The sequence below is a fragment of the Lynx canadensis genome, chromosome B4 (assembly GCF_007474595.2).
Source record: "Lynx canadensis isolate LIC74 chromosome B4, mLynCan4.pri.v2, whole genome shotgun sequence".
Classification (NCBI taxonomy): domain Eukaryota; kingdom Metazoa; phylum Chordata; class Mammalia; order Carnivora; family Felidae; genus Lynx; species Lynx canadensis.
In genome coordinates this window covers 66,744,065-66,766,346 of record NC_044309.1, presented here as the reverse complement: position 1 = coordinate 66,766,346, position 22,282 = coordinate 66,744,065, and the positions used below count along the sequence as shown (strand labels likewise).

Genomic DNA, 22,282 nt, shown 5'->3' with positions numbered 1-22,282 from the left:
GAACTAACAAGTATGGCAAGGATGTGGAGAAAGGAAGCCTTGTGTACTGTTGGTGGGAATGTAGATTAGTCAGCTGCTATTCAGACAGTATAGAGCATCCTCAAAAAAGAAAACCGAACTACCATGGGATCCAGCAAATCCACTTCTAGTAATTTTTCTAAAGGAAATGTAAACACTAACTCAAAGTGATTGTCCTCACTCCCTTGCTTATTGCCATTATTTACCATAGCTAAGACATGCAATGAACTAAGTGTCCATAGATGTTTGAATGGATAAAGAAGATGTGGTATACATATGCAAAGGAGTATTATTCAGCCATATTAAAGAAGAAAATCCTGCCATTTGCAACAGGGAAGGAACTTGAGGGTATCATGAAGAATGAAATAAGTTAGAGAAAAACTAATACCATACGGTCTCACTTATAACGTGCAATGTGAAAAAAAAATTAAAATACAAACTCAAAGAGAGGGGCCTGGGGTTGCTCACTGGTTACGTATCTGACTCTTGATCTCAGCTCAGGTCTTGATCTCAGGGTTATGAGTTCAAGCCCCATGTTGGTCTCCACACTGAGCATGGAGCCTACTTAAAAAACAAAACAAAGTATAGATTCAGAGAACAGACTGGTGGTTTCAGAGGTGGGACTGGGTATGGGCAAAAAGGATGGATGAAGGTTGTCAAAAGATACAATTTCCACTTATAAAATAAATAAGCCCTGGGGATGTAATGTACAACCTGGTGATTATAATTAGTAAAACTATATAGTACATTTAAAAGTTGCTAAGACATCTTAAAAGTTCTCATAAGAAAAAAACAATTTTTTAAAAAATGTTTATTTATTTTGGAGAGAGAGGGCTGGAGGGGCCAGAGAGAGAGAGAGAGAGGAGAGAGAGAGAGAGAGAGGGAGACAGAGAATCTGAAACAGGCACTGCACTGTTAGTGCAGACCCTGATGCGGGGCTTGGACTCATGAACTGTGAGATCATGACCTGAGCTGAAGACAGAAGTTAACCAAGTGAACCACCCTGGTGCCCCAGAAAAAACAAAATTTTTACTGTGGTATGGTAATGGATGTTAACTAGACTTATTTTGGTGATCATTCACATTTTATACATCAAATCATGATATATACCTGAAACTAACAAATCATTATATGTAATTAAATCTTAATTTAAAAATTATTTTTATACTCCTCCAAGGACCCTGTTCTCTCCTATTCCCTTCCACATCCAACAAAAGGATCTTGGGAACACCACTTCTTCCCCATTCCCTACAATCTGCATCCAAGATGGATTTTGGTTTGCTTCTCTGTCTTAATTCTGACTCAGTAGGAACTAACTGTTTTGATTTTACCCAGCCAGTGGGAAGGCACAGCCCTGCCTTTCTTCTGCGCCTACTCCTTCCTTCTTCCTCCCTGTGCTGACTCCTGCTTTGGTCGCTCTTGTAGAATCTAAGATCTTAGCCAAAGTTCACTACACCTTCAGCCCTGTCCATGAGTCACAAATTACAAGCCCATGTCTAGTCTACCCAAAGACCTCCTCATAGTACTTGATTCCCTGCAGGCTCTACCCTAATGGGCTTATTTTCTTTTCCAACTTGCTCTAGCCACATTTAAGCTGTCATAGATATAGTCAAAAGAGGTTTTTGTTTTTTTTAAGTATTTTAACCTGCTGATAATTCCTTCTTTGAGCGAATATATATTATTCTTTTTTTAATGTTTATTTTGAGAGAGAAATTGAGAGAGAGAGAGAGGCAGAGAGAGAGACACACACAAAACCTGAAGCAGGTTCCAGGCTCTGAGCTGTCAGCACAGAGCCCAGCGCAGGGCTCTAACCCACGAACTGTGGGATCATGACTTGAGCCGAAGCCGGATACTCATCTGACTGAGACACCCAGGTGCCCCACAATTATTTCATTCTTATTTAATAATCTAAAATGAGTTTTTCAGGTCAGCAATTTTCTTCCAACTAGTGATTTAGAAACTCAGTCCCTCCCATCTTGTGGCTGCAAACATCCCTTAGGGCTTCACTACCATGTAGCTATCACATGAGGGGTAACATGGAGAAAGAATCCCCACCTTTTACAGTGCATGAAAATGATGCACCACACTGCTGATAACATTGTTTTGAGATCTCGCCACATGGCCAAATTTAGTTGAATGGAAGATTAGAAAATGTGCTCCTTGGGGCTTCTGGGTGGCTCAGTTGGCTAAGCATCTGACTTTGGCTCATGTCATGATCTCACAGTTTGTGGGTTCGAGCCCCATGTCAGGCTCTGTACTGACAGCTCAGAGCCTGAAGCCTGCTTCAGATTCTGTCTCCCCTCTCTCTCTGCCTCTCCCTTGTTCATGCTCTCTCTAAAAAATAAACAAACATTTGGGGCGCCTGGGTGGCGCAGTCGGTTAAGCGTCCGACTTCAGCCAGGTCACGATCTCGCGGTCCGTGAGTTCGAGCCCCGCGTCAGGCTCTGGGCTGATGGCTCAGAGCCTGGAGCCTGTTTCCAATTCTGTGTCTCCCTCTCTCTCTGCCCCTCCCCCGTTCATGCTCTGTCTCTCTCTGTCCCAAAAATAAATAAACGTTGAAAAAAAAATTAAAAAAAAAAATAAATAAACAAACATTAAAAAAAAATAAAGAAAATGTGTTCCTTGACCGGGTAGCCCTTTCACAGTAACAGCTCTATTCTGTAAAAGAGGGCACATAAAATTTGATGGAGAGTTAACCTTTTCTGCAACCATCTCCCATGTTTTCAGTCTTGGTAGCATCATCCCATCAACCTTTACCCAAATCATAAATACAGGACTTCAGTTTTTCCCTTTTCACTTAACTAATCACCAAGCTCTATCAAAACTAGACCTTCTAAATCTTTGTGATAGCTCTTGTTTCCATCCTCACTGCCACTCCTCAACTTTTTAATACTCTGATGTTTGTAATATTCCTCTGCTAAAAAATTTTTAGTGGCTCTCTGTTTGATGATAGGGAATTAAATTGTTATACGTCCTACAAAGTCTTTTATGACCTGGCCCTTTATAATGCCCAGCGTTATCTCCTGCCATTCCTCCACCGTATAATTTATGCTACAGTAGAAGCAATAACAGTAAGTAGAATGAAACAACTTACTTACAGTTTCTTTTTTTTAATTTTTCTTTTAACGTTTATTCATTTTTTGAGAGACAGAGACACAGCGTGAGTGGGGGAGGGGCAGAGAAAGAGACACAGAATCCAAAGCAGGCTCCAGGCTCTGAACTGTCAGCACAGAGCCCGACATGGGGCTGGAACTCACAGACTGTGAGATCATGACCTGGGCCAAAGTCAGATGCTTAACTGACTGAGCCACCCAGGCACCCCCTTACTTACAGTTTCTACAACAACCTATATTCCCTCACCTCTTAGTTTCTATCTAAATTGTTTCTTCTTCATAGGATAAAGGCAGTTTGTCCATTTGGTAAACTTACACCCAAATCAAAAGTGTTCTCCTCTATCACATCTTCCTCTGACTGACCATGAAACTTAGAACTGTCATCTTTATTTTTTTTTACTGAAGCATAACTGACATAAAAGATTATATTAGTTGTAGGTGTATAACACTCTGATTTGACAATCCTATATATTACTCAATGTTCACCATAAGTGTAGTTACCAACTATCATCATACATTATTACAATATGATTGACTACATTCCCTATACTGTACTTTTCATTTCTGTGACTTATTTATTTTATAAGTGGAAGGTTTTACCTCTTAATCCTCTTCCCCTATTTTGCCGATCCCTCATTAGCCTCCCCACTGGCAAACACCAGTTTGTTCCCTATATTTAAAAGTCCAGGTTTTTTGTTCATTTTTTTTTTATTCCACATATAAGTGAAATAATATGGTATGTCTTTCTCTGATTTATTTCACTTAGCATAATAATACTCTCTAGGTCCATTCATGTCACAGATGGCAAGATCTCATTCTTTTTTGTGGCTGAGTAATATTCCACCGTGTGTCCCTACACACACACACACACACACACACACACACACGTACCACAATTTCTTATTCATTCATCTACTGATGGACATTTGGGTTGTTTCCAAATCTTGGCTACAATAAACAATGGGGCACATATATCTTTTCAAATTAGTGTTTTTGGTTTCTTTGGATAAATAACCCAGTAATAGAATTACCGGATTGTACAGAGTTTTTATTTTTAATTGTTTAAGTAACTTCCATACAGTTTTCCATAGCAGCTTCACCAATTTACATTCCTACCAACACTGCAAGAGGGGTTTCCTTTTCTCCACATCCTCGCCAACACTTGTTATATTTATCTTTTTGATACTGGCCATTCTGACTGGTGTGAAATCACATCTCATTGTGGTTCTGTTTTGCATTTCCCTAATGATTAATGATATTGAGCATCTTTTCATGTGTTTGTTAGGTATCTGTTTGTCTACTCTGGAGAAATGTCTGTTTAGGTCCTCTGCTCATTTTTATATCAGATTGTTTACTTTCCTGGTGTTAAGCTGTATGAGTTCTTTATATATTTTGGATAATAACCCCTTATTGGATATACCATTTACAACTATCTTCTCCCATTAAGAAGGTTGCATTTTTGTCAGTAGTTTCTTTTGCTGTACAAAAGCCTTTTATTTGGGTGTATTGGTTCATTTTTGCTTTTGTTTCCCTTGCCTAAGGAAACAAAACCAGAAATATGTTGCTAAGGTCAAGAAGAACAAAGCTGAAGGTATCACAATCCCAGATTTCAAGATATACTACAAAGCTACAGGACTCAAAACAGTATGGTACTGGCACAAAAACAGACACATAGATCAATGGAATAAGATAGAGAGCCCAGAAATAAACCCACATCTATATGGTCAATTAATGTACAATAAAGGAGCAAAGAATAACAATGGGGGAAAGTCTTTTCAATAAACCAGATAGCTACATGCCAAAGAAGAAAACTGGGCCACTTTATGTATACCATACATAAAAGTGAATTCAAAATGGATTAAAGATCTAAATGTTAGAACTGAAACCATAAAACTCCTTTAAAAAACTTAGAAGAAGTGTCTTTTACTAAGTTTCTACAAACCTTTGTAATTGGAGCAATGTATCTAAATGTACTAGGTTCTTTTTTTCTGTTTCAGGCTAGCTACCATAGCTTCCCTAAGATAGGTTCCATGCCCTTTCCTCTCGGTACCTTTCAGTGTCTGGTGCATAAAAGAATGTAAGCTTCAGAAAACAAAAACTTTTTTTCACCACTGTTCCAACAGTGTCTAGCATATAGGAGACCCTCAATAAATTCTATTATATGAATACATATTATGTATTCAATGCATATTCATCAAAGAGAAAAAGAGAAAACAATTAGTATCTGTGAAAATATAGAGTCAGGTAAGAGTCTGAATCCTGGTTTGAGTGTGTTACCTTGAACAATTTCTTTAATCTCTCTGAACTTGAGTCTCTTCTGCATTGAAGACCTTACAGGATCAGGCTCTTGGAGATTAGAAGTAAAGTACATAAAGCTCCTAGCACAAAGCCTGGACTGTTGAAACAATCACACACCCTTATTACCAGCAGTGGTTTTAACTTACATAACCAGTGCTTATAGATCTTTCAGTATTCTTAAACATATAACTATGCTCACCATAGGATACTGAAACCTGATGTTTTCATCTTGGAAAAAATTTTATAGGACTTATAGGAAGAATTTTTTAAGCATCTAGATTGGTTTATCTTAAAGCATGTTACACTTTTTAAAAAGGTGGTAATTTTACGTCTAAATCTAAGCTATAATTTCCCCAAAGTGAAAAAATTAAAACAAAGAAAAAGTATTAACCTAAAAAGAAATTTTTTGATAAAAACTAACTTTAAATCAAACTTTAAACCAAAGTAAACTGCCAACCAGTATTATTATATTATGACATAATACAACTGACTTAATTGGAAAAGTAATATAAGATGTACTTTACCTCACCAAATCTCAAGTCCCATGATGGATTAGAATGCAATCCTTCCAAAGAGATATTACCCCTAAGGATCATAAATAAGATGCTTTTAAAGTGTGCTTTAATCCTACTGAAAACCCTTATTCTAAATTATTGTTCCCAATGTTGGTTTCAGATCAGAATTACAAGGGAAGCTTTTCAAAAAACAGATTCATAAGCTCCAACCTAAAGTGCTTATTTATTATATGTGGATCAAACTTGGCATTTTTAATTCAAAAAAATCACCCCTTCAAGTTATGTGGACCTTTAGCCAGATTGGAGGACCATGTTCTAAATCACTTTCATAAAGTACATTCAAAAATTCAAGGCCTACAATGTTTTTTATTCACACGTTTCTGAAAATTTGAGTATCTGTCAACAAAGTAGCTACTTTGTTGATTTTATTAAGTTGTGAATCTACATTTTAATTAATTTGTTGTGCCAATCCCATAAAAATAGCATTTATGTACTCTTTTTATAAACACATTTTAAATATTTCCCTAAGAAATACTTTCAGAATAAAAATATATTCTAGTTCATGATTTTCAAGACCAAAATCTGACTACATCATAATCACTACAAAAAAAGTTTGGACTCTTCTGAAACTAGAACTTTTGTTTGATTACCTATAATAACAGTCCCATAAACTGTTAATATGCTTGCTTATGCTATTAATATTTGAATTCTATCACTCTCTTGTTCTGATTTTATACTAACCAAGCAATCTTCCCATAAAGAACTGCCAAAAGTTGGAAAATATGCTCACCATGCAAGGAAGCATTGCTATACATGTGACTCTTCTATTTCTTACTATAAATTAATAAACTGACACTATGGTGGGTATATAAGTTTCTTATATACGTAAGTCAGTTTTCCCAAATCTAATTAATACTATCATTCCCGATATTTTTGCACTGCAAATATGAGCACCATACTCTCAAGTGGGGTGGTATTACCAAGATTCTGGTAAGTAGTAAGCCTTCCTTGAGGGTGGTCTACCCACTCTCAGACAGCTATTCGCCTACCTCATTTTGCATCAGGTCAAACCTTCAACATGCATTATACTAGATCCTGATTTGTATTCCCTGGATTTACCTAAAAACTTACATATAATTCACCGGATGTTTCTGGATTTCATTCTGTGGTGTCTTCTCCTGGCAATCACTTTCAAATTTTCCTTTAAAAATAAAAATATGCACTGAACCAAAACCTTAACATAGACCATCTCTGTTTTTTAATTTAAAGCTTATGACCCATACAGAGGGGAATTACTGATACAAAAAGTCATATAATACAATGCTATTTTTAATTTCATAAGGCTTCCTAAACACACACACACACGAGGGCACACGTGCGCGCGCGCACACACACACACCTAAAACTGAAAACAAAAAAACCCCAATAAATTATGTTTTTCGTGTATGACACTCACCTTTATTTTCAGAGCTGGCTATACAACAATCCTTCTTAAAAGATATAGTAAAAGTATTTCTTTCATTATTGTTGTACTCTTTCTGATACTTCTTGTTTGGCTGACACCTCTCTGGATAATGTGTTTCATTAAAAGTCGAACAACTAAAAGTCAACTCTGGATCTGTAAAATTACTTCTAATGCATTGACCAGCTGAATGATTTTTATCAGAACTTGTGTTTGCGCAATTATCTTCCATACTGTCATAACCACACTTGTCAAAGGTTTTCTTTATCCTCTGCTGATCTGTGTTTAATAAATTGATCACATTTTCACTAATAAAAGAGTTACAATTCTCTGATATAAGGCTGGCTGTTGGCTGGTTCATGTCTTCAAGAAAATTTGAAACCTCTCTTCTATTTTCTCTCCAAATAGGTTGTACTGATTGTTTTTCAGTAATAAAGTCTGTTTGTCTTTGCTCATTCATGCTTCCACAATCTTCACCCATAACTCTAACAGATCTTCCAGTAAGGAAATTCCTATTTCTTGGACTTTGGGATACGTAAAAACATATTTAGAAAGAAAAAAAATAGGGCATTTTCATTTTGAAGCACTTAAATTCTTAGAGAACATATCAAGTAGCTACTAACAATTACCTAGACTATGTTTTAATTTTTTTTAATTAAAAAAATATTGCTTTGGGTGGAAAATTGTCTAATGTATTCTTCTAGTGCTTTAGTAAGTATAAAATTAATCTACACTTAGTTCAGTATTTCAACATGAAAAATTAGTATGGGTTCAATTTACTATTATATTAATAAAACAAAATATGCCCAACCTATATATAGTTTGTTTTCTGTAACAAGATCTAGTGAATAACCTAGACACTGTGTGTAGCTGCTGCTTCATTTAACCAGGGAAAGATATTTAAAGACTGTACAGAGAAAAGTAATCCTGTGTTAAAACATAAAATCAAATAATCATGGGAATATTAGAACAGGTTTTTTTCAACCTAACAATTCTAAAGTTCTCAAGGCAGAAAAACATATATACAAGTGCGTATATAAGTAATCTAAGATATAAGATAAATTAGATGAAAAGGTAAGACTAGATAACTTTTAAGTTCCTTCTAATGAGGAAATCATAATTCTAACATGTCCAATTTGTATCAGATCAAAACTATCATAGAACACAATTAGAAATCAAGATATTCTGGATTTTGTTGCCATTGACTACCAACAAATTTACCTGGGATTGAGTTGTTCCAAAGATTGGAGGTAACAAAGAAATTTAGAAAAGATATATAGACCACCAAAACTCTGATTTCCATTTTTTAAGTTATTAAATACTTAACGAGCATGTACGTCTGCTGTGTTTCCAGACACTATGCCATGTGTTGTGGGCAGAGAGATAAAAGAGTTAAGTTTACTTTTAAGCAGAGAGAGATGTTTTACCCATGTATGTTCATAGATAACAATCCTACACTGTTTCTCAATATAGGTCTCATTGATGTTTTGGACAGAATGATGCTATTATGTTATACCAAAAGACATAACCTATACTATGCAGTAATATACATCTTAACACCAGAGAAATTTTATTACTCTAAAAAAAAAAAAAAAAAAGTAAAGGAAGGCTTATTTATGTGTATTAAACACATTTAATGTATTCCTACTATGTAGAAGGAGACAACACAGCTTATATTCTAGTTCAGGAAAATTATAAATACATAACCATTAGGGCACCAGGGTGAGTCAGTCAGCTAAGTGTCCGACTCTTGATTCTGGCTCAGGTCACCATCTCACAGTTCTTAAGATCAAGCCCCATGTTGGGCTCTGCACTGACAGCACAAAGCCAGCTTGGGATTCTCTCTCTCCCTCTCTCTCTGCCCCATCCCCTGCTCATGCTCACTCTAAACAAACAAATAAATAAACAAATAAAAAAAAAAACTTTGGGGAAAAAAGGAAAATTCTTAAAATAATTAAATACTTAACCATCAATAAGTACAAAGGTAAAATAAATAAATAAAAAAGATAATTACAACAGTTATATAGATGCTACAAGATCACATGATGGAATAACTTGTGTTAGAAGTCCTGTATCAGATAGTTTGGTCAGGAAAGTTCCTAGTAAGGAAGTGATAAATAAGAGAAAGAAACAGAATGGCCAGACATGTGAAGAAAGGAGTAAGCATCATCAAGGGAATAGAATAAGCATAGATTTAAGACTGGCAGTACACTTTAGGAACAAAAAGAAAGGAATAAAGCTTGAATAGAATCAGTGAAAGAACACCTATGATATAAGGTTTTAAAAGAACCCAGAGTATACAAAACTTCACTTTTTTATTCAAGTATAATTAACATACAGTGTTATATTAGTTTCAGGTGTAAATTATGATTCAATAATTCTATGCATACTCAGTGCTTATCACAGTAAATGTACTCTTAATCTTCACCTATTTCACTCATCCTCCCCACCCATCCCTCTCTGGTAACCACCAATTTGTTCTCTAAATTTAAGTGTCTGGTTTCTTGCCCCTTTTTTTATTTGTTTCTTAAATTCCATATGAGTGAAATCATATGGTTTTGTCCTTCTCTGATTGACCTATTTCACTCAGCATTATACTATCTAGATCCATTCATGTTGCTGCAAATGGCAAGATTTCCTTCTTTTTTATGACGGGTAACATTCCATTATGGATATATACATACATCTTCTTTATCCAGACATCTATGGATGGACACTTGGGTTGATTCCATAATTTACTATTGTAAATAATGCTGCAAGAAACATAGGGCCGCATATATCTTTTTGCATTAGTGTTTTAATTTTCCTTGGGTTAAGTACCCAGTGGTAGAATTACTGGATCATACGGATAGAGCTTTATTTCTTAAGAGAGCAATAAGAAACGCTGAAAGGTTCTACATACAAAAGTAAAACTGACTGGCATTTTGCCTTGAAAAATATGAGTTTGACTGCTAGCTGAATATAAATTTCAAAACTTCCAACTAGCCAGTATCAAGTAAGAGGAACTAGATCTCCCCTTTTAATTGACACAATTTAAAAAATTGGACAAAATATAGGACACAAAAGTTTTCAGACATCAACCATCAGGTAGAACAGGATAATGATCTGAGAGAGAGAGAGAGAGAGAGAGAGAGAGAGAGAGAGAACGCAGCAAATGAGGTGAACCCTAGGACTGCTCCTAGCTTACTGCCTACAGAGTATAAAAGCCACAAAACAGGGGCGACTGGGTGGCTCAGTTGTTAAGCATCTGACTTTGGCTCAGGTCATGATCTCACAGTTTGTGAGTTCAAGTCCCACATTGGGTGAACATGAGCCCCACTTGAGGTAAAACACAAGCTCCGGTGAGCCCCACTTCTCTCTCTCTCCCTCTGCACCTCACTCACTTGCACCCTCTCTCTCTCAAGAAAAAAAAGCCACAAAATAAAAACAGACAACCCAGTCAGAGCTCACAGATTCCCTTTGTTGAAAAAACAGAGCTAGACAGACGTTCAGAAAGCATACAGAGAATAGAGTTCACAGGGCAAAGTATCATGAAGGAAAGTGCTTCAACGTTTATTTATTTTTGGGACAGAGAGAGACAGAGCATGAACGGGGGAGGGGCAGAGAGAGAGGGAGACACAGAATCGGAAACAGGCTCCAGGCTCTGAGCCATCAGCCCAGAGCCTGACGCGGGGCTCGAACTCACGGACCGCGAGATCGTGACCTGGCTGAAGTCGGACGTTTAACTGACTGCGCCACCCAGGCGCCCCAAGGAAAGTGCTTCAAAGAAAGAACTTTGGAGATCTACAGAGAGTTCTCAAATCTCCAGCTAAGTACTGATCAGCACATGCATAGGAAGTAAGACCCAAGGCTGGGGTGTGGAAGGGGAATAAAACATCTAAAAGGAGAAGATGGAACAAGTCCAGGAACTCACACATAGATGGAAAATGTATTTCCATCAGCCAGAGTGGAAAACCTCATAATTCAAAAGGAATCAGAGTACTCAGAAGTGTACCTCAGCAGGGGGCAAAATTAACCATAGACTGAAGGCATATCTGGTCCCACTTAAAAAGTTAAAGCAAGCCTCGGGGCACCTAAGTGGCTCAGTGGGTTAAGTGCCTGACTCTTAATTTGGTCTCAGATCATGATCTCACAATTCTTGAGATTGAGACCTATGTCGGACTCTGAACTGACAACACAGCCTGCTTGGGATTCTCTCTCCCTCTCTCTCTGCCCCTCCCCTACTTGCTCGTGCACTCTTGCTCTCTCAAAATAAATAAACATTAAAAAAATAGTTTTTAAGATAAGCCTCAATAAGATCGTACTATTTTCAAGTAGCTAAACTGTATCAAGAACAAAGCTTACAATAATTTATACGGATACAAAAATTTCCAGACACCAGAAGGATGAAATTCATAATGTACATAATTCAAACAAAATTACCAGGAATATAAAGAAACCAAAAGTTACAACCCATAATGAGAAGAAAAACCGATTAGAAATAGACCAAGAAATGACACAAATGATAGAATTTGTAGACAAGGACATTAAAATAAGTTATTATGACTATATTCCCTATTTTCAAGAAGAAAGAGGAAAGACTAGGCATGTTGAAATAAATGCATGGAAGATATAAAGAAAAATTAAATCAAACTTCTAGAGATGAAAACTATACTGAACAGATTTGAGAAGATGAGACATCAAAGAATATACAATTAGTGAGTTTGAAGATAAAGCCATATAATCTATGTAAGGTGAAACAAAGAAAAATATTGAAAATACAAAAACAAAACATTAGCAAACTATGACACAACTTCAAGTGGGCTAACTTACATGGAATTTGTGTCCCAAAGACGAGAAAGAAATCAGAAAAAAATATTTTAAAAGTTAATGGCTAAACTGTTTTCAAATTTGATAAAAATGGTAAGTTCACAGATTTAAGAAGCTCAACACAGCCCAAACACAAGAAATGATAAGAAAATGAACATCCTAAGCAATGGATAAAATCCATAGTAGAAAGTCGATGGTAGAGAATACATGATGGAAAAATCTTAAAAACAGAAAAACTGTATACTGCATATACAAATATTAAAAATGACAGCAAATTTCTTGTTGCAAAAATGCAAGTCAAAATACATCTTTCAAAAAGAATACAAGAGAGACAAATACACAAAAGATTAAAGAATTCATCACTAGCAGACCCTTCTAGAAGAAATATTAAAGGAAGTCTTTAGAAGGAAAATGTCACCAGATGGAAATCTAGATCTACACAAAATAATGAAGACCATCAAAAACAGTAAATTTGTACTTAAATATAAAAAAACATGTTTTCTCATTTTTTAGCTCTTTTTACAAATAAACAATAATATATTACTGGATCTGTAACATGTATATAAGTAAAATATATGAATACAACTACACAAAGGCCAGAATGGAGAAATGAAAGCATACTATGTTATTATAGTATACTTGAAGTGGTAAAATTTTAAGATACTCTGTGATAAGTTAAAATATATACTATAAACTAAAGCAACCACTGAAAAACAAAACAAAACAGACATAACTAATAAGCCAAGAAAAAAAATAAATTAAGCCATTAAAAAAACCCAAATTAAAAAAAGGTAGAAAAAGAGGAAAAATAAACAGATATGGGACAAATAAAAAATAATGAGAGAACCTATTGAAACCCTACCATATCAATAATCACAAAAAATGTAAACCACATTCTTGACCATAACACAAGTCTCAACAAATGTGAAAGGATTCAAATCATACAAAGGATGTTTCCTGTCCACAATGGAACTAATTTAGAAAGATAACAGGAATGCCTTAGGATGTCTAGGAATCAAACAAAAAATTTCTAACTAACTCATAGATTGAAAAAGAAATCAAAAGAAAAATTAGGAAGATATTTAACTGAAAATTAAAACAAAACATATCAAAATTTGGAGAATACAGCAAAAGGACCAGTTAGTGGACAATTTACAGCACTAAAACACCTTTACTCGATAAGAAAAATGATCTCTGATGAATGACCTCAGCTTTCACCCTAGGTAAACATCTCTAAATAAGAATAATCCTGGGGGGGGGGGGGGAGCAAAAAGATATATGCATTCCAATGTTCACTGCAGTATTATTTGGAATAGCCAAGATATGGAAACAACCTAGTGTCCATTGAAGATAGATGAATGGATAAATAAGATGGGGAATATATATATATATATATATATATATATATATATATATATATATGTATATATATGTAATGAAATACTATTAGCTATAAAAAAGAATGAAATCTTGTCATTAGTAACAACATACATGGAACTTGAGGGTATTATGCTAAATCAAACAAGCCAGAGAAATAAAGAAAAGTAACGTAATTTTACTTATGTACCTAAAAAATTAAGAAAAAAAAACAAGCAAACAAAACAAAACTAATGGATACAAAGAACAGACTGGTGGTTGCCAGAGGGGAGGGAAGTTGGGGAGTGGGTGAAATGGGTCAAGTTGGTCAAGAGGTAAAAAGTCCAATTATAAAATAAGTAAGTCATGGGAATGTAATGGTGACCATAGCATGGTGACTATAGTCAATAATATTGTATTGCGTACTTGAAATTTGCTAAGAGTTAAATCTTAGAAATTCTCAACATAAGAATTTTGTAACTTTGTATCGTGACAGATGGTAACTAGACTTGTGATTATTTTACAATGTATACAAATATTTAATTACACTGTACCTTAAACTACTATAATGTTACAGGCCAATTATACTTCAATTTAAAACAGGCAAAAGAAGGGAAAGACAACTTATCTGTATTAGCAAGGAGAGAAAAGACATCACTACAATGTTAAAAATTTTAAATACATAACAAGAGATTATTATTAATTTTCAGTCAATAAATTCTACAACATAGATAAAACATAGATATAATCCTTGTATGGCAAACTACCAAATTTCACTCAAAGAAAAAATATTCAGACTAGCCTTGTATTTAGTAAAATATGGAAATTATAGTTTAAAAAAAACCTTCCCACAAAAAAAGACTCCATACCAACTGGCTTCATTGATGAACTCTATCAGACATTTAAGGAAGAAATTGTATCAATTCTACATAAACCTTCAGAAAATTACACATTAGGGAATACATCCCAAGTCACCCTATGACATCAACATTAGGCTGATTTCAAAACCAGACAAAGTTATCACAAGGAAAGAAATATAGAAAAGAATAACCCTCATAAAGATTAATGCAAAAATTCCTAATAAAATTTTAGCAAATCAAAAACAAGAATGCATAAAAAGGATAGCATGCTATAACTAAGTGGAGTTTATCTCCTGAATACAAAGCTTATTTAACATTCAAAAATTAATCAACATGGGACAGACTCTTGGAATAAGTGAAAAGTCTGGCAGATCCTGTCGCCCAAAAGCAATGACAGAAACAGATAACACTTGCAGAAACGATTATTGCAGCATCTGGAGAGTAACCAAGGCATACAATAAACTGAGCAACAGTACTTCAAGAAAAAATACTAAACCTTAACACTGAACACTTACCACTGTGGAGCCCTGGGAAGTTACCTCCCTCCCACCACCAGCTCCATGGCTGATAGCTCTACCAATGCTTAGTAGTCTAGGAATGAAGACAGAGGAGCCCCATGCCCAGGGAATTTGCCAAAAATAATCATTACCTTGGTGGCAAGCCCTCAGGAAAGCCCATCACCACAGCTAACTGGGGTTGCTATATTTGGAGCAAGCAAAAAACCATCCAGAAATTTCATAGGGAGATTGAGAAAACTCCCAAATACCCCAGCGGTCTGAAAGGCTGCATACATGTGTAAAGCTGTATACACACTCAAGAGAGGGCATCAGGTATCTACTCATCCCTGACTGAATGTGAGTTCTTGCACACAGAAAAAAAGCCTTATTAGCTCAATATGTTTAAACACAACCTCCAAGCAATCATTGGTTGACCTCTAAGCATTGGTTAGAGGAAAATTTACAGTTTTAAATACTTATATTAAATCAGAAGAAAATATCAAATCAGTAAGTTAAAGTTACACTTTAAGCATCTACAAAACACACACACAAACACAAAGGACAAACTAAACCCAAAGCAAGAAGAAAAAGGAAATTATGAGCATTAAGACAGAAATCAATGGAATGGAAAACAGAAAAATAACAAAGAAAGCAAATGAAATGCAAAACTTAGTTCTTTAAAAATATCAATAAAATCTTTAGCTATATTGACCAAGAAAGAAAAAGAAGAAATACACAGATCTAGAATTAAAGAAGGGACATCACTACCAACTTTACAGAAATTAAAAGGTTTTCAAGGAAATACTATAAACAACTTTATCACACAGCTAACAAATTACACAACTTAGATGAAATGGATAAATTCTTAGAAAAACACAGATTACCACAATTGACTCAAGAAGAAATTAGAAAACCTAAAGACATTAAAATATATATATAGTAGTTAAAAGTCATCCCATTAAGTAAAGCAGGTGCAAAAACATTTAAGGAAAAAATATAAATCCTCCACAAATTACTTCAATAGAGGACACATCTTCCAACTCACTCTACTGTAAAGTCAGTATCAACTTTAGTACCAAAGCCAAAGACATCACAAGAAAAAAATCAGACCAATTTCTTCATGAACAGAGATGTAAAAATTATCAACAAAATAATAGCAAACCAAATCCCACAAGATATGAAGAGGATTATATACCAAGATCAAGCAGCTTTTATCCCAGGAACCTAAGGTGGTTTAACATTTGAAAATAAAGTAATATACAATATATTAATAGAATAAAAGAAAAAAACTACAAGATAATCTCAAGAGACACAGAAAGAACATTTGACAAAATCCATACTAAAAACTTTCTTTTTTTTTTTTTTAATTTTTTTTTCAACGTTTATTTATTTTTGGGACAGAGAGAGACAGAGCATGAACGGGGGAGGGGCAGAGAGAGAGGGAGACACAGAAGCGGAAACAGGCTCCAGGCTCCGAGCCATCAGCCCAGAGCCTGACGCGGGGCTCGAACTCACGGACCGCGAGATCGTGACCTGGCTGAAGTCGGACGCTTAACCGACTGCGCCACCCAGGCGCCCCAAAACTTTCAAAGAACTAGGGATATAAGGGAATTCCCTAACCCTGATAAAGGGCACCTACTAAAAACCTACAACTAACATCATGATAGTGTAAGGCTAAATGCTTTTCTCTAAGACTGGGAATAATACAAGCATGCCCTCTCTTGCCTTGCTTGTTTGCTATTCAACACTACACTAGAGATTCTAGTCACTGCAGTCAGCAAGAAAAAGAAGTAAAAGGCATCCAGACTGAAAAACCATTAAAAATATCTCTATTTACAGACAACATAATCCAGTAATAGTGAAAATCCTAAAGAATCTACAAAACCACTAGTAGAACTAATAATGAGTTCAACAAGGTCACAGGAGACAAGATCAATCCTAAAAAATTAATTGTATTCCTATATACCAGCAAAGAACAATTCAAAAATGAAACTAAGAAAATAATACCACTCACAAAAGCATAAAAAGAATAAAATGCTTAGGAATAAATTTAGCCAAGGAAGCACAAGGCTTTATTGAACATAATACATTACACTAAGAGAAATTAAAGATTAAATACAATGGAATATTGTTCAGCCATAAAAAAATAAGGAAATCCTGACATTTGTGACAATATGGATGAATATGAATGACATTATGCTAAGTGAAATAAGCCAGACACAGAAAGATAAATACCATGTGACTTCACTTATATGTGGAATCTAAAGTCACGTTCCAAGAAGCAAAGAGCAGAACTGTCAGAGGCTGGGGAAGGGGCCGGGGGTGGAAATGGGGAGATACTAGTCAAAGGGTACAAACTTCCAGTTAAAACACAAGTAAGTTATATTTGTCACTAATGTACAACATAGGGACTAGAATAATACATTACATATTTGCAATCTGTTAATAGAGCATCTCTTACATAGACTTAACACACACACATGCACACACACAAAGGTAACTACATAAGGTGATGAATATGCTAGTTACCTTGACTGTGGTAATCATTTCACAACATATATGTATATCAAATCATCATGTTGAACACCTTAAGCATACCATTTATTTGAATTTATTTTTGTCAGTTATATCTCAATAAAACTGTGGGGGCTGGGGAGAGAGAACATTTCAAGCATACTGGAAGGTTTTCTCATGCTCCTCCAAGTTTATAACTCCCAACAGTAACCACCATTCTGTTTGCTGTCACCATACATTAATCAAGGCTGTCTTTGGACTTCATATACATGGAATTATACAATGGTCCTCTTTGGTATGGAGTTTCATCCATGTTTTTACTTGCTACTGCATGTTATCAGTTCATTCTTTTCCATTTCTGTGTATTATTCCATTATATGATTATATAATACTCTATTCTTTGTATTGAAGTAGAGTTGACACACAATGTTTCACTAGTTGCACGTGTACATATTTTTTTATGTTTATTTTTGAGACAGAGAGACAGAGACAGAGAGACAGAGAGAAACACAGAGCATAAGCAGGGGAGGAGCAGAGAGGGAGACACAGAATCTGAAGCAGGCTCCAGGCTCCAAACTGTCAGCACAGAGCCCAATGTGGGACTTGAACCCACGAACCGAAAGATCATGACCCAAGCTGAAGTTGGATGCTTAACCAACTGAGCCACCCAGGCACCCCTTTAATATTCTATTCTTAATGGACATCTGGAACAGTTGAAATTTAGGATTACTATGAAGAAAGCTTCATTCATATTACTATGAATGAAAGCTGCATTCAAAAAAAAAAAAAAAAAGAAACTAATAGGAAAAACAATTCATGCTTGTGGATTGGAAGAACCACTAATTTTAAAATCACAATTTTCCCCAAGTTGATCCCCAAATTCCAAGTGGGCTTGCTTTCTCTCTCTCGCTCTTTCTTTTTTCTTTTTTAAATAGAAACTGACAGGCTGATCCTATAACTTAGATGGAAATGCAAAGACCTAGGAGCCAAAACATTTTGGAAAAAGAAGAACAAATTAAAGGACTAATGTAGTTCCCAATTTCAAAACTTACAATACAGCTATAGTAATTAAGACTGCGTGGCACTAATATAAAAGCAGACATGATTGATCAATGGAATGGAATTGAGATTCCAAGGGAAAAATAAATTACATTTTTCGGTGAACTGACTTTCAACAAAGGTGCCAAAACAATTCAGCGGGGAAAAGATTTTCTTTCCTTTCCACAAATGCAAATGATGAATTTTGAAACTCACTTCACACCATATATAAAAATTAACTCAAAAATGGATCACAGATTTAAATGTGAGATCTAAAACTACAAGACAGGAGAAAACCTTCATGACCCTGGTTTAGGCAAAGATTTGTTAGCTATGACACCATATGCAAGATTCATAAATGAAAAATTAATAAACTGGATTTCAATCAAAATCAAAACCTTTTTTTTTTACTTCAAAAAGAAAATTACAGAAATAAAAAGGGTAAGCATTTCACCAAAGATATGCAAATAGCTAATAAGCACATGAAAAGCTGTGAACATCATTAGTTGTTAGGGAAATGTAAAATTAAAACCACAATGAGATACATGTATCCAGCCTTTTCAAAAGCTTACATTATGCCACTTCGCTTTTATGAAAGGATCTACGTTAGTACCTATTTTTACTAACCCAAGGAAATCTGAAAAGGATTTTTGCTTTTACAAAAAAAAAGGCGAGAAGTGAAAACAGCTGTCAGTGTTTGTTCTGCAGCAAGCTGTCAGAGACGCGGCATGCACACCGTACCCTGAGCAGCAAGAGTGGCACTGCCAGGCTCCTTCCCCAGAACTACACTCAGCATCTCAGCATCAAGCTACTGCAGCTTTGAACTGTGTCTGAGCGCATCTGTGCCTTATCCCAATTTATTTTGTGCATCATTAGCAAGATGTGTCCTAAGGTATTAGAAAAACCTAAGGGAGATTATTTTTTGGGGTCTGGGAAAGCTCCAAAAATTTTCCATATAAGTTAATTGTAATTGCTTCTTTGCTTTACAACACCATTTCAGTTTATGAAAGGTTTCATAGGAATGCTCTGCTTTCAGATAGAGGGAGAAAGCTGTACTACTACTGACTAAATCTTAGAAGACTGACTGTACCAACTGTGTCAAGGAAGTGTTGCAACTGGAACTTTCATACACTGCTGACAGGAATGTAAAATGATTCAAATCACTCTGGAAAATAGTCTGTTGGTTCCTTAAAAAAAGTTACATATACACCTATCATATGACCCAGCCATTCCACTTGCAGATATTTACCCAAGAGAAATGAAAGCGTATGTCCAAAGACTTTTATATGAACTTTCATAGCAGCTTTGTTTGGAATAGCCAAAATTGGAGGGGAAAAAACCCAAATGTCCATCAACAGATGAATAAATTGTGCTGTGTCCATACAATGGAATACTACTCTGCAATAAAAAGGAATGAACATCAATGCACACAACAAACAACATAGAAGAATCTCAAAATAATTATGCTGAGTGAAAGAAACTAGACCAAAAAGACAACATACTATATGATGCCACTTACATAAAATTTTAGAAAATACAGACTAATAGAAAGCAGATCAGCAGTTGCCTTAGGCTGAGAGTAAGGGATGCGAAGTGGCCAGAGGAAGATTACAAAGATGCCCAAAGAAACTACCAATGATGATGAATATGTTCATTATATTTGACACAGGTCAAAATTTAGCAAAGTGCACATTTTAGATAAATTCAGTTTGTTGCACGTTGATGATACATCAATAGAGCTGCAAAAAAAAAAAATAATAATAATAATAAATGGATCTCAGGACAGAGAAAACAAAAAGAACTGTTATGTGGTTATTACAATTATCCAGGCTATAGTCAGTAGTGGCTTAGACTGGGATGGAACCTATTGAGGTAGAAATGTGAGTAGTTAACTTTAAAGTTTATTAAAGTACAGAATTGGCAATACTTTGTTGATGTAACAGATATTGGCAGTTGAAGGAAAGGAAGCAATCAAGGACAACTTTAATTTTGGTGTAAGCAGGTGAGTGAACAGTAGTGTCATTTACTAAAATGAGGAATACTGGGATAGGATTACAAAGTCAAGGTTTCTCACCACGATTACCTAGAGTGATTCAAACTGGTTTTACAAGTTTAATGGATTTTAAAACAATGAGCCAGGATTTATATACAAATAGCTAGAAAATAAAAGTGGGGCACTGATCAACTACCACAAATACGAAAAATAAATATGTTTATGATACAGAAAAAGAACTAGCAATTTATGAATGTTATAAAACAAATGCAAACACGTTGGCTCAAAAGAGCTTTTTTAAATAACTGAAAGGTAGACTGTGCACATTAGAAAATAATTACTTAAAACTATTTTAATTAAATGCTCATTTAACTTCCAGTGTTTTTTCTAGAAGTATTACTTAGGTTTGTCTACATTTCTAAAAAAAGTGTCCATTAAAATCAAATTAATATTCAAAGAATGCTGCAGCCTCTTTATTGCCTTCAAAAACTGCTTTCCTGGACGCCTGGCTGGCTCAGTTGGTAGAGAATGTGACTCTTGATCTCAGGGTTGTTAAGTCTGAGCCCCATGTTTTGTGTAGAGATTACTTAAAAAATTAAAAATCTTTGCTTACCTGTTTAATCTTTCGAATAATGACCCAAATTGTGCTGTTTTATATGATGGACTGAGAGCATCTTGATTTTCATTTAATTTGGAAACCAAACTATTAGAATAATTAACTTTAATGAGCTGAAAAAAGAAAGAAGAATCTGCCAAAATGGTAAATGTACATATACACAATTTAAATTATTTACCATAAAATACCATTCAAGTGGATCTCTATATGCAAAAAAAAAAAAAAAAAAAAGTCTTTTCTGGTTTAAAAGAAAGTGTGTCCTTATTGAAAACAAAATAATGTGCTAGCAATAAAAGCAATACCGGTATTTACATGATTGTTAAAATAACAGAACTGATACTATGAGGAGTACCATTTTCTCAGAGGTTAACAAATATATATATTTTTTACCACCTTACACACCTGTCAGAATGACTAACATTAACAACTCAGGCAACAACAGATGTTGGCGAGGATGCGGAGAAAGAGGATCTCTTTTTGCATTGTTGGTGGGAATGCAAGCTGGTGCAGCCACTCTGGAAACAGTATGGAGGTTCCTCAAAAAATTAAAAATAGAACTACCCTATGATCCAGCAATTGCACTCCTAGGTATTTATCCAAGGGATATAGGTGTGCTGTTTCAAACGGACACGTGCACCCCCATGTTTATAGCAGCACTATCAATAGCCAAAGTGTGGAAAGAGCCCAAATGTCCATAGATAGATGAATGGTTATATACAATTGAGCAAATTATCTCTGACAGAAAATAATTTGTCTAAAAAAAAGAAAAAAAACTAGCTGTACTTATCTGTTTTTTCCTTTTACTGAGTAATTTTAGAATGCTACTTTATTCTTTCTGAATATGAGTATCATTGAGTCCAAAATGGGGAACATATGGAAAAACTTGTGGAAACCAGATGAGGAATCCATGTGTTAATATGGATGGTACCATATAATGTATGACATTACAGTGGCCCAACACTAATCTATCCAGTAATAATAATTTATATTTGTAACATATTTTATTTATTAGCTATGAAACATAGAAATGAGAAGTCCAAAGACAACCAATGACAAAGTCAGTAAAAAACAAAACAAAATGAAACAAGGGAAAACAAAAGAGATATTCAGAAAAAGAGGGGGAGTCAAAAGTCAGGGAGAGCTAGAAGTAATGTCTGGAAATACATCTCACATCTCAGTTTCAAAGAAACAGT

General features: G+C 35.1%; 1 protein-coding gene across 1 annotated transcript in view; it reads right to left on the bottom strand.

Moving 5' to 3' along the window:
• The window catches only part of CB4H12orf40 (chromosome B4 C12orf40 homolog), a 53,665-nt gene that overhangs the window by 23,522 nt on the left and 7,861 nt on the right, over window positions 1-22,282 (bottom strand). The window contains 4 exon segments of the mRNA XM_032593732.1: window positions 5,954-6,014; window positions 7,076-7,145; window positions 7,401-7,930; window positions 21,087-21,202. Of these exon segments, the coding sequence (XP_032449623.1) occupies window positions 5,954-6,014; window positions 7,076-7,145; window positions 7,401-7,930; window positions 21,087-21,202 (777 nt within the window).